Genomic DNA, 14,563 nt, shown 5'->3' with positions numbered 1-14,563 from the left:
TCCGCTTTTTATTTTATTGGCATACCTCCCTGGTCTGTGTTTGAAATTCACTGCCCAACTGAGGGACCGTACAGATGTCTCTGTACTCAACATGATTTTTGAATGACTATTGTTGCACACAGTGATTCCATGTGACTTGAGTAAAAATTTGCTTACTTAGGCTTGACATGACAAAGGGACAGAATACTTATTGACTCAAGACACTTCAGGAATGGCAAATGATCTGGTAGAGCCCCATCTGTGCACGTGCCTGCTTTGGTCAGCTGCTTTCTGGTGGTTGAGGTTGGACTGCAATACTGATGACACACAGCAGCTGCTAATGCCATACAAATTACCACTTATGCTCCTTAGTTTACTCCTTGAGTAGCAAGCTCAAGGCTCATACTACTTTTCATCACTTGCAATATTAGAATTATCAGCAAAGCTCCCTCAAACAAATCATATTAGCCAGCACTTCACTTTTCACCATCTATATCAGTGGACCATTTAATGGCTCGATTCAACCCATAGCGCTGTAGCGAGATTTAAACTCAAAGGTTATTTCTGATTGAGCCGACATACTGTGAATGCAGTTGCCACGAACACAGGAACATTTCCTTTAAATTTATATTGTGTATTGCTGTAGCACAGGTCTTCAGCGCCACAGATTAAATTAGCCCAAATCAACTGATCTAAACTAAACATTAAAGGTTGCACATGGATAGTGCTCCATTGGCTTTCCTTTGCAAATCAGGAAAACTAAGCCTCAAGAAAAACAACCTGGACAGATTAAAATAAAGATGATTTATTTCCAGTGTTTCTTGAGGGTGTTGCACCCTTGTTTTGCTGCACACAGGCAAGATGTTCACTGTCCAGGAAGCATTGTTTCATGCAGTTCTCAGAGATGAACATTTCTCCATAAGTAACCATGCTTTTTTTACTGCACTTGAAAAATACAAAGAAAACAAATATATATACATGAAATATATACATTGAATTATGAACTTAATATTTAAAATTCACACGTAGCGAATAAAAAAAGCAAGACTGGAATGCCTTGGAAATGGAAGCTTGGATTTTTGCACGATGTTACTTTTTTAAAACAGTAAAATAGTGTATCTGTGATACAATTAAGTAATTAAACAAAATATTGTGTTTACAAGTGTGGAATAAAACATGGCACCCAATCTATTCACAGAAATCAATTCAAGAGGCACTTTTTCTTTAATGAAGAATCAAACATTACTAAAGATTTGAAAAAATGTGGACTTGAATTGTACAGAGGGTTCAGTTTAGCAACTGTACCAAGCATCTATCATACATTGCACTACATTAGACTTATTTGATAAAAACAACTATAATTCTGTCCCTCAAGCAAATATCTGTCTGCTATGATGCACTGTAAAAAATAACTTCCCACAGTACACAGCACAGAAAGCAGCCCTCGGAAATATGAGCATACAGATGAAAACACCATTTCTAACAAGCAACTGTGTTAGTCAACATAATTAAGAATATACATTGAAAATATCTACCTCTTGTAGAATTAGATATGTATTCCTTAGTAATACTCAAGTTAATGCACCACAGTCCAGGCTTTCACGTCCCATTGATTTGTGTGCTGTCGATCACACAAAACCACCTATGAATGTTCTTGTCACATTCTTCTATGACTGGGGTTTGAGCACAAGGATGGAAGTGAATTTGTTTCATGTCTGTCCCAGTATAAGACACCAAGTCAACTAAAGCGATTACACATGAAAAAACCTTATCTTCACTCCAGTTACATTTCTTATGAGCCTATACACATATGTACAGTAGATATATAAAATATATATTTTGTAAAAAAAAAGGAAAAAAAAGAAAAGTGCAGTAACCCTTGCTAAGGTATCTAAATACATACGTAAACCCGTTCTCTCTTTCTCTCATGCACTCACTCTCGTACACTCAACACACCCTTGCTGTTTCATAGATACTGATAGAATCGTGAGCGGACAACTTGTGCTCCTGATAGTTTGTGTGGGTGCGCGTCGTCAGCCGCCAGGTTGAGGCTGGCTTTGTTTCTGCCTTGCGGCCCACCTCCGTTCACTTGCTCCCCCACCATGGGCTGAAGGCATGGGGAGCCAGAGGGAGAGGGTCTCTCTGGGGTGGTACCCTGGGCTTGTGCCCTGTTCCCCTCGGGGACAACTTTGGGTGGGCTGTCCATGCTGAACTCTGACACTCCGGCCCGACAGCGCTCGCGGGCGATCCAGTCCCGAATAGAGAAGTCCTGAGAGGAGCACTTTGGCTTGAGGCGGTCCATGGCTGACAGCTCAGCCGCCTGGTCCACCCCGCCTTGCTCCCTCCAGTCGTTGATGACGGCCAGTTCTGCAAAGTCCCGCTGGCCCCCCATGGTGTGCCTACGACGGATGTTTTTCTTCTTGCTGCGCGTCTCCGGGGAAGACTGGCTCTTCTGGGCACCCACGCCAAACATGTCATCAGCAGATGTGCGCAGACGGAACTTGAGCCTTTCTGTGATATTGAGGCGCAAGGCAGGCTCGGGAGGGCGCTCCGATTCACTGCGGGAGGAAGAGTTGAGGCTGCTGGTAGACTGCCCCTTCTTCATCACCTCCAAGACACGAGACAGTCGTGTTGACTCCGACCTGCCCTCGACACGTTCCCCGCTGCCAGTCCCACCCTCTACTGATGACTCACTATCTGTCTTCTGTCGCAGGGACCGCCTCCTGGAGAGTGTGTCACATTCTATCAGCCTGTGGGAGGGAAAGAGGCGACGGGGTTCCAGTTTAGGAGTCGTCTTCCCGTCAGCTGCTGCAGGATCAGGCTTTTCTGGCCCATGCCCAGTCTGGTTCTGCACTAAGACAGGCATGATTTGGACATTGCCGCCCCCTGTAGCAAACACAGGGAAGTCGCTTTCGCTGTCAGTCTCCATGGGCCGGCCTTCACTGATAAGCTCGCTGCGCTCGTCATCTGCCTCGTCCCCACCCTGAACCTCTGGACTGAGTGCGCTAGAGTCTGCTGCAGTCAGGAAGGTGATGGACGAGGTGGTGGAATAGTCCGAGGTGATGGAGCTCACCTCTGCCCCAGCTGACGCCCCAGCCCCAGCCACCGATAGGTCAGGAGCAGCAGCTCCTGACACCCACTTCTTAGGTCGTGCCCTGGGCATGGAAGCCCCAGAGCTCATGGTGCCCAGATCAGAAGTGGGCTCATCCAGATGGGACGGGGTGTCCGAAAAAGAGGGCTTTCCAAGCTGGGCTGTGCGGTAACTGAGTCTGGGGGAGCCAGAGTTTTTGAGTGAGGGGGCAGGTGAGGACTGCCTTGACAAGGGCTTTTCCCTTAAAAAGAAAGAGTTCCTGTGCTCCTTTTTGCCTTTGGGCGTGAGCTCAATACCTCTTCCATTCTCCTCTCCTGTTTTTGCTTGCTCTTTTGCTTCAGGGCTTACACTGATCCCTTGCTCCACCTCCAGGCCTCTGAGATTCTGCTTCTGGCCAGGGAGCTCCTTCTTAGGGAACACTGAGTCTAGGTCATCATCAGAGCTGCTAAGCTGCGGCTTGTCCTTGGGCTTCTTTCTTTTGCGGTTGGCTGCAGCAAAGATCGAGGAGACCAGGTGCTCGCGGCTGCACTGGTCCTTCCCGGACCCCCAGGAACCCTATAGAGAGGGAGAGAAAGAAGTCAGAACTTGTACCACAGAAACCCCCCTTGCGAGAACAACACACAGAAAAACCCTCTAACCCCTGCCTGAGTTCTTGGCCAACCAGTACTGCACCTGTTCCTCTGAAAATGCCACAAACCAAAAGGGTGGACAGAGAGTAGGAACATTAGTGACAGGAGGACAACTACAACTGAACCATGCAAGCCTTTCAGCAACAACAGAAGCAGTAACAGCAGCGCACTAAAGCAGCCCAGCAAGGGAAGCTTGATGTTCTGCATGAACTCATGTGTTCTGAGTCAAAGCTGAGAGAAGCAGCCAGATGACAGCAGTGCAGTAATGATAAGCACCAGTTCCTGCATTGTCTATGGTGTGAGTGATCCTTGTTGTTGAAGAGAAATGTCCAAGAAAGGATCGGACAGACTTGTGAAGAAGTTAGGACCCAACATAGTTTGATATTTGACATGAAAGGCTGTGTTTATACTGTTGCTTGTTTGTTTTGTTAGTGTGCAGTATTCACAGACGAAACTCCACCTGGCCTACTGTCACACATGTGGGAATCAGTGCTTTGATCTAGCCTGGTGATCTGACCTTTGTTCTGCTCACCAACCAATTATTTCCTCCCTACACTACATTAAGCTGGAGAGAGCAGACACTGGGCACACACTCACCTTCGATTTAGCAGAGTCACTAGTGGGTGAATCTGTAAGAAACAGGGAGAGGAGAGAGGAACATGTTAGATTATCCATCAATTATTCAAAACAATATGTGGGACAACCAGACAAGACAACATCCACGAGAGTGCAATATGAAAAAGCCAGTGAGAGAGAGAAGAAACAGAGAGAAACATGACGAGGATAGTAAACACAGATAAGACACTGTGCTTGATGTCGAGAACCTGGCAGGTAAGTGGACAGAAGGATGACAGAAACATGAGGCGGTAAGCCATGCAGTGAGCACTATGTTACACTCAGATCCACATCCACCCGGGTGCGGTGTTATTTCATGGAAACAGAAACCTCAGTACATGCAAAACTGAAAGTCATTCTGGATAAAAGATAAGTAGCAATGAGCACAGAAGATGCTAGGGTCAAGTAAGTCCTTACAACTTTTCTAAAACAATAATACCCAAATATATCAGGATACTGAGTGAAACTGTGGTAATGGCAAAAAATATCCAAGGTGCATTTCACAACAGCAGGCCAATGAGACAATGAAATATGTAATATGCCATGCAGGAAGTCAATGGATTCCCTCTGTATGATCTACGCTATATAGCAAAACCAAAGCCTCCAATTACTGATCAAAAGAGCTCTAGCACAATCTCTTGTTTTTGCCTGAATTGATGGTCAAATGACAAACCTAGCACATCTGACTAGTGATGAATGTTACTTCATTGAGGAGACTTTAATATGTATTTACTCTTGTATTACCATAATAACTATTGACTCAAACAAATAGGATTATGGTTCTAAGAAAGAGTAGTGTAATGTGTGAAAAGTCTTATGGCTTCAGTTAGAGGCTAACAAAAAGAGAGTATTTTCAGTCTAGTTGAGCCGAGAGGGGGGTGGACTGAATGAAAAGTACGACGGCATATATTGCCATGACAACAGTGAAGACAACCATGGAATGAACCATGAGGCTAAGACATGAGAGGGGGGTCACAGAGGGGCTAGCTATGAACAGAGAGGACACTACATGAAAAAGAATGCCAGCGAGGAAAAGATTTATCCAATGCTGCCTAGTCGATCTTGTATTGATCTTTGACTGACTATACTTTTTTGTTTTTTTTTTACATAGCCAAGCCCCCCTACACACCCCTTGAAAACAGATGGTGGCACAGTATGCAAGTGCACATTGACTGGGTAGGTAGAAACCTGGGGACCATACCATGCTATCTCTCCTGTTGCGAGAAGCTTGCGAGACAGTGAGGAGAGACAGTGGAGAGCCTTTCAGACAGTATCACCGGTCTGTGTTAGGTATACTCAGATACAAAACGGACACCACCGGATGTCCAGTACCATATGGCCGCTGCTCTGCTTCCCTTTCACGTTTTCTTTGTCAAACGGTTTCATCATGTTTTTCTTACGACGGTTTTCTCGAGCTTACAAGAAACGAGGGTTTCTGCAGACCAGACAGCTACACTGGGGGCAACAATCCTCCTTCTTCCTACAGTTCCAGCTGTCCATCACGGACATTAGAGAGGCCATCAGTGACATCATGGTGTGATAGACTCCTCCCACCTGGCCTGTGTCAAGATCAGTATGTGTGAATGCTGGGAAATCCTTTAGGACACCCGACAGAGCGGCACTAGAGACAGAGGGATCAGAGTTCACCTGTTGCTTTTTTTTCTCGTGTAGTCTTTGGGAGAGAACATGCCGTGTTAGTGCAACAGTAGGCAGGATTAATAACAGGAGGAGAGGAAAAACCGACAGCCCAGTGGAGTTTCAATAAAAACACTAAAGATGGAGGGATTGTAAAAGAAAGTTAAAGAACCTCATCATTTTGAGGCAAAGAAATTTTGCTGAAAATTGGAAACCAAGGAAGGAAAATCTAAAAGAAAGCAAAATGTACAGATCAGAAAAATTATTTTGCCCCTTCTCCTTTGCGTCATGGAAAAGAGTCAATAATAATTTGCCCTCGCAAACCAACACAGTCTTTTTGAGTCATGACGAGGCATGGACATTTCGCTCTTATGGCACAGCAAATGAGGCAAAGAAGGATCTCTTAGGAAGAAAGCAGCACTATCCATCAACACTCGACACCAGACAATTACGCTGAAGCTCGCACGCTCCTAGACTAAAAGACATTGGTCTCACCAGCGACAGACACAGTGGTTAACAGGGAAAAGTAGTAAAAGGTTGACCCACCACCACAGAGTCGGTCTGGTCCAGGGAACACGTTACCTGAGACTTCCCCCTGCGTGGAGGCCGTGCGGCCGATGTTGTTGAGCAGGTGGTCGATGTTGGGCACAGGCTGAGACTCCACCGCATTCTCATATCGGGACATTGTCTGAAACGAACAGTTAGGCAACAGGGTGAACACTACAATTTTAATAAAATAAAAAAAATCATAGCAAATAGGGCAGGAATAACAGAAGTCACATTGAGGGCAGCAATGTGCCTGTACCCACCACTGGCTCCCCATTGCCTTCCTCTGTGAAAAACCAGTTGTACTAGAAGGGAGCAAAGGAAAGGGAGCTTTATCTTTAGGGGATTCACAATCACTTTTTGGTTTGATATGCAGATTATGCACAAACAGTCCACTTGTGTCTGCAATTAAGGTGTTAAGTGTGACTCACATGCTGAATGAGAGTCTCTACAATCTTGTACTGGTCGGGCATGTGGGTGACCATGTGGGTCATGTTGTCCTCTGAAGTGCGCACCAGAGTGGGACCAAACACGATGGCCAGGTTCCTAGGTTCCATCTAACACACAGGATAGTTAGGAACACACACGCACGCTTTACACATACCCTCACTACATCACAGCTTCTCTAAGTTGAAAGTGAGGACTGCCAGCCACTATTCAAGATGGAAATGTACACTACCTTATTTTTATCAGAGTTGTCAGCCACTGTTTTCAGATGAGCCGAGAGGAACTTAAGGGTCTCATAGTGATGATCTGGCAACTCATGAAGCTGCAGTGAGAAGTAGGTTAAGTATAAGTCACCATGCAATAATGTCAGTTAAGTTCACAATGAATGTCACATGAACCCACCATCCTCTTCAACAATTTCAGTCTTTCCACTGGGTCCACTGTCCTGTTGGCCTCTATGAAGTCCGCATACTTCTCTACAGGGCATAAATGAAACGGACATTGTTTTTTTTACAGAAGACGACAAAGGGTTTTGGTGTTATGAAAGTGAACACTGAACAGAATGTAACTAAGTGTAGGTTTCACACTCAGCCACTAGGTGGCATAGTGACCCCTTAATCAGTCCTGGGGACCCCAAGGGGTGCACTACACAGCTGATTCAAATAATCAAAGCTTGATGGGTTCATTATTTGAATCAGCTGTGTAAAGACCCTTGGGGTCCCCAGGACCAAGTTTGGGAAACACTCCCTTAATGGAAGGCTGTCCCTAATAGGCTATTGGTGGGACTTGAATATTCTTACCGTTGGTGAACAGAGGCTCTGGAAGTTTCCGGAAAAAGGATTTAAGTAAACTGCTGATCACATTCAGATCCCTCCATTTCTGTCAAAGGCAGGTAAAAAAAAGGAAAGGGACTTTAGACGAGATAAGAAAAGATGGAAAAGCTGAGGGAAGAGAGGAGTGACAAAAAGAGAGCCTACATAAAGAGGATGGGCCAAAGACAACTGGAGAGAGGGAGTGAAAGTGGCATCATGTGCTGGGTTGAGTCACTCACGTCATCCTGGATGTCAATGTCGTTCATGCCTTTGTTGTTGAGCTCCTCCTGCATGTTGGAGATGGCTGCGTTGTTCCCTGGGACTCTATAGATCCCTGTGTACTCCAGCCCCCTCTCCTCCACTAGGTTACAGCACACCTCCACAATGAGGGGAACAAACTACACCACACACACACACACGGACTCATCAATTACCATGGCAGCACCCTCAGAAAGGTGTGTGACAGTGTTGAGAAGGAACTTCCTTATAAACTATTCCAATAAACATGAATGAAACAATGAACAAAAAGAGGAGATGGAGAGAATACGTAGTGTAGGTGTGAGTTGAATCTCACCCTGTTGGTGACAGCTGGGGGGCAGTCGTCCAGCCTCACCCCGAAAGTGATGCCTGGAGAAGGCTTCCTCTCAAAGGGCTTCCTCATCAGCCCTGGGATACCTTTCCTCCACGTCCCCTTGTCCTTGGGTGGACTGGTGTCGTCTGAAGGGTTAACACACAAAACATGAGGAGAGTCTCAAACGGTATATATGGAGCAAAAAGCAATGGAATATTCAACGCCATTCTCAAAATCAAACAAGACCTTCACAATACTCAAGTAAATGAGTTGAGAGCTAAGCGAACATTTGAATCCTCTGGCTCTTACCTTTGTGCATGTTTTTCCTCTCCTGCTCTGCTTTGGGTAAGTGTGGACTTAGAGATTTGGTCTCCCCCTTCCCTCCTAGTAGCGTCTGTCTGATGCTCAGCGACTGGCGTGACGGTTTGGGCGACGGTTCGTTCTTACTGCCTGTCGGGCTGGGTCATACACAAACACACACAAAACGTTTTGATGTCTAACGTCCACACAGGTCTCAATCTCCCTCAGTACTGCAGAGACTTCCTCTCTCTCTGTGGTCCGCCCTGCTTACCTCATCAACGTGTTGTACTCCTTGATCTTTCGGCTGATGAGGTCACGGCTGGTAAAGGCTGCGTTCTAAAACAAGAAAAAAGGCAGAAGACAGCAGACAATGTTAACTCATCAGATGCAATATGACTCCCCTCCCCTTTGCATAACCCACTTCTATCAGTTGGCATAGGTAAAGCCAAAGAAATATACAATAGTACTATAGTGGTCTTAAATGGAGGGGAAAGAAGACCTTTGGTTTCTAATAGAGGGGAGGTAAGTCCGGTGGTAAAGTTAGCCTATTTTAAGGTAGACCAGGGACGGGTCATGTGTGTGTATTATGTGACCTAGGACCTGTAGCCAATCACTGTTATCTGATCCTTATCAAGGGAGGGTTAGTGATAAAGTATACTTGATCTACATTTGTGTAATTAATTAAGTATTGGCCATCCATGAGGTTGACCTTGTGTTTTCTACCAACACAGAAAGGGTTTGATTTCACTTTGCCACACATTTCTGTCAATCCTGGATAACTTGATAGGAATTAATTTCCTGTATGGTGTGTGTGTGTGTTTCACCTCCTCGTCCAGGTTGCTGTTCTCCTGTATGACTCTGATCCAGGCCAGCATATCTTCTCTGTCCTCTGCCTGGAACAGGTACTCACAGTCCGACGTGGTCAGCCGCAGCACGTTCTTGCGTTTCGTGTCGCTGTAGGAGATGTCAATCAGACAGGCCTTGATGCTGATTGGCTGTGGCTCGTCCTCCACCTGGGAGTTGGCATGAGCCTGTCCCTCCTTTTTGTCCTTATATAGGCAGAGGAAGTGGCCTCGCAGCACTGCGTACATCTGTTTCCAGGGGCGCATTCCCCCACCAACACGCTGCAGAGAGAGAGGAAAGGCACAAACAATGATATTACTTAACGACAAGTATGAGAAACACATAAAACAGCAGTGAGGTAGACAGGCACTGAGAAAGACATGGTCCTCTCTCATCATTTGACACTGGCATTGCAAATTAAGTATCTCCACATCCTTGATGCATCTCATCTAAAATGGTTCTCCAAGGAAGTATGAGCTGCCATCGTGTCCAGTGTAACCCACTAGAGGGAGGAGTCATTTCATCAAGGAAGACATGACAGAGTCAGGAATCTCAAACACATTTAGGTCAAAGCCAAACTGGTCTGACAAGTGCAATGCACACAAAAACCAACATTACTATACTAAATATCTACCAGAGGAACAGGATTACCCACCACTCTTTCTAAACCATATCACAGATATAACTGACTGCCTTGACCCCCTTTGTGTGTGGAGTGTGGATAGCACTGTACACATACCTTGCTCTTGTCCGTGTTGATCTGTCGGAAGTGGAGCATGCCCTCCTTGGAAGCATCACTGAAGATATCTGATGAGGAATCTCTCCTGGATCCGGAATCTTCTGAAGACCTGTCCACCGTCGCCTTTAACACATCAAACACATGAGTTACCTCTACAATCTCATACATACACAATACTGCAACATGGTGTACAGTGCTTGGCTTTGTAAGCTGCTAATCAGCCTGCCTCTGGGGCCAGTCAGCCTGCCTCTGGGGCCAGTCAGCCTGCCTCTGGGGCCAGTCAGCCTGCCTCTGGGGCCAGTCAGCCTGCCTCTGGGGCCAGTCAGCCTGCCTCTGGGGCCAGTCAGCCTGCCTCTGGGGCCAGTCAGCCTGCCTCTGGGGCCAGTCAGCCTGCCTCTGGGGCCAGTCAGCAAGTTGGATAATGAGGACGGAATATGTGGACTCCCTCCAATGAACAGTTCGCTGATTGGATGACCCTTGCCTGACTTCTATTATACGGCCCCAGAATCCAACATTATGCTCCATTCCAGTGAGCAGACAGACAGAAATAGCGAGGTTGGCATCCAGGCTGGGTCTTTAGAGCTCATTTGGTTTTATAGTCTCACTCATTATCCATTTTACAACCGCTACTGACTAACATCAATGCTAGCGGTTCAGAGGAGTGACTCTTATCTTCAGGCTGTGAAACTTTGGGCAGGATATGCAGGTAAAACAAACTATAATGATGCAGTTGAGTCTGATAGCCAGTAGGCACATCATTTCTGTGGAAAGTGACCAGAGGGTTTTGTCCATACTCCCCATTACAGTTTGTTGTTATGTGGGTTGATATTGGGTAATACTTTATCTGGATAGTCTGTAGAGCATCTACAGATGTACTATCAGTAACATTTCAACTAACTATCTACTAACCCTAGCTCCAACCCTAACCCTTATTCTTAACCCAAGTGTATCCTTAGCTAGCAGTTGTTGATAGTATGACCTGCTGTAGAGCATCTACAAATGGAAAATCTGGACTATCCAAGTGTAACCTAATATTGATATTACTGTGTTGAGGTTGGACTCACCTTCCTAAGGCCCTTTAGACCAGGTATTTGCCTCCTGCAAGGAATATAGAAATATGAAAATAGAAAGATTAATCACAAGTTAGTCTAACGAAATTGACTAAAATGTACAGTGCCTATAGAAATTATACACCCCCTTCACATTTTGTTGCGTTCAAAGTGGGATTGAAATAGATTTAATTGCTATTTTTTGTCATTGACCTACACAAAATACTCCATAGCGTCAAAGTGAAAAGAAAATGACAATTTCTTTCTCCAAATTAAGTAATTTTTTATAACAAAAATATAGTCTTTGCATAACTATTCACCCCTTTTGTTTAGGCAAGCCTACATTTGTTCAGAAGTACATGTCGGCTTAACAAATCACATAAGTTATATTTGAAAGATTTTACTGAGTTACAGTTCATATAAGGAAATCAGTCAATTGAAATAAATTCATTAGGCCCTAATCTATGGATTTCACATGACTGAAAATACAGATATGCATCTGTTGGTCACAGATACCTTAAAAAAAAAAAGGTGAGGGCGTGGGTCAAAAAAACAGCCAGTTTCAGGTGTGACCACCATTTGCCTCATGCAGCGCGACACATCTCCTTCACATAGAGTTGATCAGGCTGTTGATTGTGGCCTGTGGAATGTAGTCCCACTCCTTTTCATTGGCTGTGCGAAGTTTATGGATATTGGGGGGGGGGGGAACTGGAACACGCAGTCGTACACGTCGATCCAAAGCATCCCAAACAGCCTCAATGGGTGACATATCTGGTGAGTATGCAGGCCATTTTCAGCTTCCAGGAATTGTGTACAGATCCTTGCGACATGGGGCCGTGCATTATCATGCTGAAACATGAGGTGAGGCGGTGGATGATTGGTACAACAAAGGCCTCAGGATCTCATCACGGTATCTCTGTGCATTCAAATTGCCATCAATAAAATTCAATTGTGTTCGTTGTCCATAGCTTATGCCTGCCCATACCATAACCCCACCGCCACCATGGGGCACTCTGTTCACAACGTTGACATCAGCAAACCGCTCGCCCACACAACCCCATACACATGGTCTACGGTTGTGAGGCCAGTTGGATGTACTACCAAATTCTTTGTAACGACAGATGCGGCTTATAGTGGAGAAATTAACATTAGATTCTCTGGCAACAGCTCTGGTGAACATTCCTGCAGTCAGCATGCCAATTGCATGCTCACTCAACGTTTGCATCTGTGGCATTGTGTTGTGTGACAAAACTGCACATTTAAGAGTGGCCTTTTACTGTCTCCAGCACAAGGTACACCTGTGTAATGATCATGCTGTTTAATCAGCTTCTTGATATGCCACAACTGTCAGGTGGATGAATTATCTTGGAAAAGGAGAAATGCTCACTAACATGGATGTAAACAAATGTGTTACCAAAAATGAAGAGAAATAAGCTTTGTGAGCATATGGAAGATTTCTGGGATATTTTATTTCAGCTCATGAAACATTCCTCTGTCCCTCATACATACAACATCTGTAAGGTCCCTCAGTCAAGTACTACTTCAAGCACAGATTCCACTACAAAGACCAGGGAGCTTTTCGAAAGCCTCATAAAGAAGGGCAGTGATTGGTAGATGGGTAACAATAACAAATCGTAGATTGAATATATCTTTAAGCATGGTCAAGTTAATAATTATGCTGTGGATTATGTATTAAACCACCCAGACCCATCAAAGATGCAGTTGTCCTTAACTGAGCTGCAGGACAGGAATGAAACTGCTTAGGGATGTCACTATGAAGCCATTGTTGATTTTAAAACAGCTACTGAGTTCAAAGGCTGTGATGGGAGAAAACTGAGGATGGATCATCAACATTGTAGTGAGTCGGCAAAGGAATACACTTTTTGGGCCTAAATGCAAAGCCTTATGTTTGGGGCAAATCCAACACAACACATGCCTCCTTATTTTCAAGCATTGTGGTCACTGCATCATGGTATGGGTATGCTTGACATAGGCAAAGACTGGGGGGCTTTCAAGACGAAAAGAAACGGGATGGAGCTAAGCACAGGCAAAATCCTAGAGGAAAACCTGCTTCAGTCTGCTTACACCAGACACTGCGAGAGGAATTCCCCTTTCAGCAAGACAATAACCTACAACACAAAGCCAAATCAACACTGGAGCTTACCAAGACAGTGAATGTTCCTGAGTGGCCAAGTTACAATTTTGACTTAAATCTGCTTGAAATTCTACAGCAAGACTTGAATATAACTGTCTAGTCATGATTCCCAACCCCTCGAAAAGAAGAATTTTGAAAATAATAAACGGGCAAATATTGCACAATACAGGTGTGCAAAGCTCTTATGAGACTTACCCAAGAAGACTCACAGCTGTATTCACTGCCAAAGGTGATTCTAACATGTATTGACTCAGGTGGGTGAATACTAATCTAATCATGGTATATTAGGGTTTTATTTTTCATCCATCTTTACCAAATGTTAGAATTCTTCTCGCACTGACAGAGTATTTTGTGTAGATCGTTGACAATTACATAAAAATAAAAAAATAAAAAAATAATAAATAAAATTGAATCCCCCTTTATTTTCTTCACAATGTATTGTGCTACAAAGGGGGTGTACACTATACATAACATTGCACTGGCCCACCGTTTCAGACCAAATTACACTCACCCTTCCCTGTAGTTATCCAGACCCTCATCGTAGGATTTGGACCTCTCCGTTTTGGTACCAGAATCCGATTCAATCGCTGTGAGTCGAAGAGAATCTTTCAAAATATAAGCCAAATGATTATCAAACAAGAAATAAGCCAAAGAACAAGGCTCAAGGCTGTAGGTGTCCCAAGCTTGTTTGTGGATCAAGTATTCAAATTCAGCCATCAACTCATTCTAACACACTATTCTTAAAGCATGCATATCGTTGCTGACAGTACCTGCACAGTTAGTTAAAAAAAAAAGGGGGTAACCTTACCGTGGTCATGTGACCGCTGTCGTCGAATAAGAGGAGATGGAGAGGTAGGGCTGGGTGGTATGGTGGTGATGATTGGAGTAACAGATATTACAGCTGAAGCGGGAATGTGACTGGTGTCATGATCAATACTTGGACTGGAAGGCTCATCTGGAAACGAAGTGAGGAAAACCAAAGTTAAACAAGGGGAGACACTATTCCTGTTCTACTCCCAAAAAAACATTGAATGAAAATAGATTAATTATAAATCTGGTAAAAGTAGGCTGTCTGATACTTAACATCGCTCTAATTAAGTCTACTGTGGCACAAAGACAGTCAAGTATTAGAGCTCAGGACTGAGTGAAACT

General features: G+C 44.6%; 1 protein-coding gene across 10 annotated transcripts in view; it reads right to left on the bottom strand.

Moving 5' to 3' along the window:
* Nucleotides 1-768: 768 nt before the first annotated feature.
* Nucleotides 769-14,563, bottom strand: part of arhgap21a (Rho GTPase activating protein 21a) — a 105,909-nt gene continuing 92,114 nt past the window's right edge. For 4 of the 10 annotated variants that reach the window (XM_090199680.1, XM_090199679.1, XM_021562801.3 and 1 more), the window contains 17 exons: nt 14,220-14,366; nt 13,923-14,016; nt 11,272-11,305; nt 10,208-10,330; nt 9,450-9,749; nt 8,897-8,961; nt 8,635-8,783; nt 8,329-8,471; nt 7,994-8,152; nt 7,743-7,821; nt 7,345-7,418; nt 7,175-7,264; nt 6,927-7,052; nt 6,759-6,800; nt 6,532-6,637; nt 4,297-4,328; nt 769-3,625 (listed from right to left, as the gene is read on the bottom strand). In XM_090199680.1, coding sequence (XP_090055806.1) covers nt 1,946-3,625; nt 4,297-4,328; nt 6,532-6,637; nt 6,759-6,800; nt 6,927-7,052; nt 7,175-7,264; nt 7,345-7,418; nt 7,743-7,821; nt 7,994-8,152; nt 8,329-8,471; nt 8,635-8,783; nt 8,897-8,961; nt 9,450-9,749; nt 10,208-10,330; nt 11,272-11,305; nt 13,923-14,016; nt 14,220-14,366 — 3,443 coding nt within the window. In that variant the 3' untranslated portion in view covers nt 769-1,945. Of the gene's footprint in view, nt 3,626-4,296; nt 4,329-5,515; nt 5,874-6,495; nt 6,638-6,758; nt 6,801-6,926; nt 7,053-7,174; nt 7,265-7,344; nt 7,419-7,742; nt 7,822-7,993; nt 8,153-8,328; nt 8,472-8,634; nt 8,784-8,896; nt 8,962-9,449; nt 9,750-10,207; nt 10,331-11,271; nt 11,306-13,922; nt 14,017-14,219; nt 14,367-14,563 lie in introns of all 10 variants that reach the window. The other 6 variants (XM_036944123.2, XM_090199678.1, XM_036944120.2 and 3 more) reach the window with 2 other exon arrangements.

This window comes from Oncorhynchus mykiss, chromosome 15 (genome assembly GCF_057628025.1).
Source record: "Oncorhynchus mykiss isolate SJ-2025 chromosome 15, ASM5762802v1, whole genome shotgun sequence".
In the NCBI taxonomy this organism is placed as follows: domain Eukaryota; kingdom Metazoa; phylum Chordata; class Actinopteri; order Salmoniformes; family Salmonidae; genus Oncorhynchus; species Oncorhynchus mykiss.
This window is presented reverse-complemented; position numbering and strand designations above follow the sequence as displayed.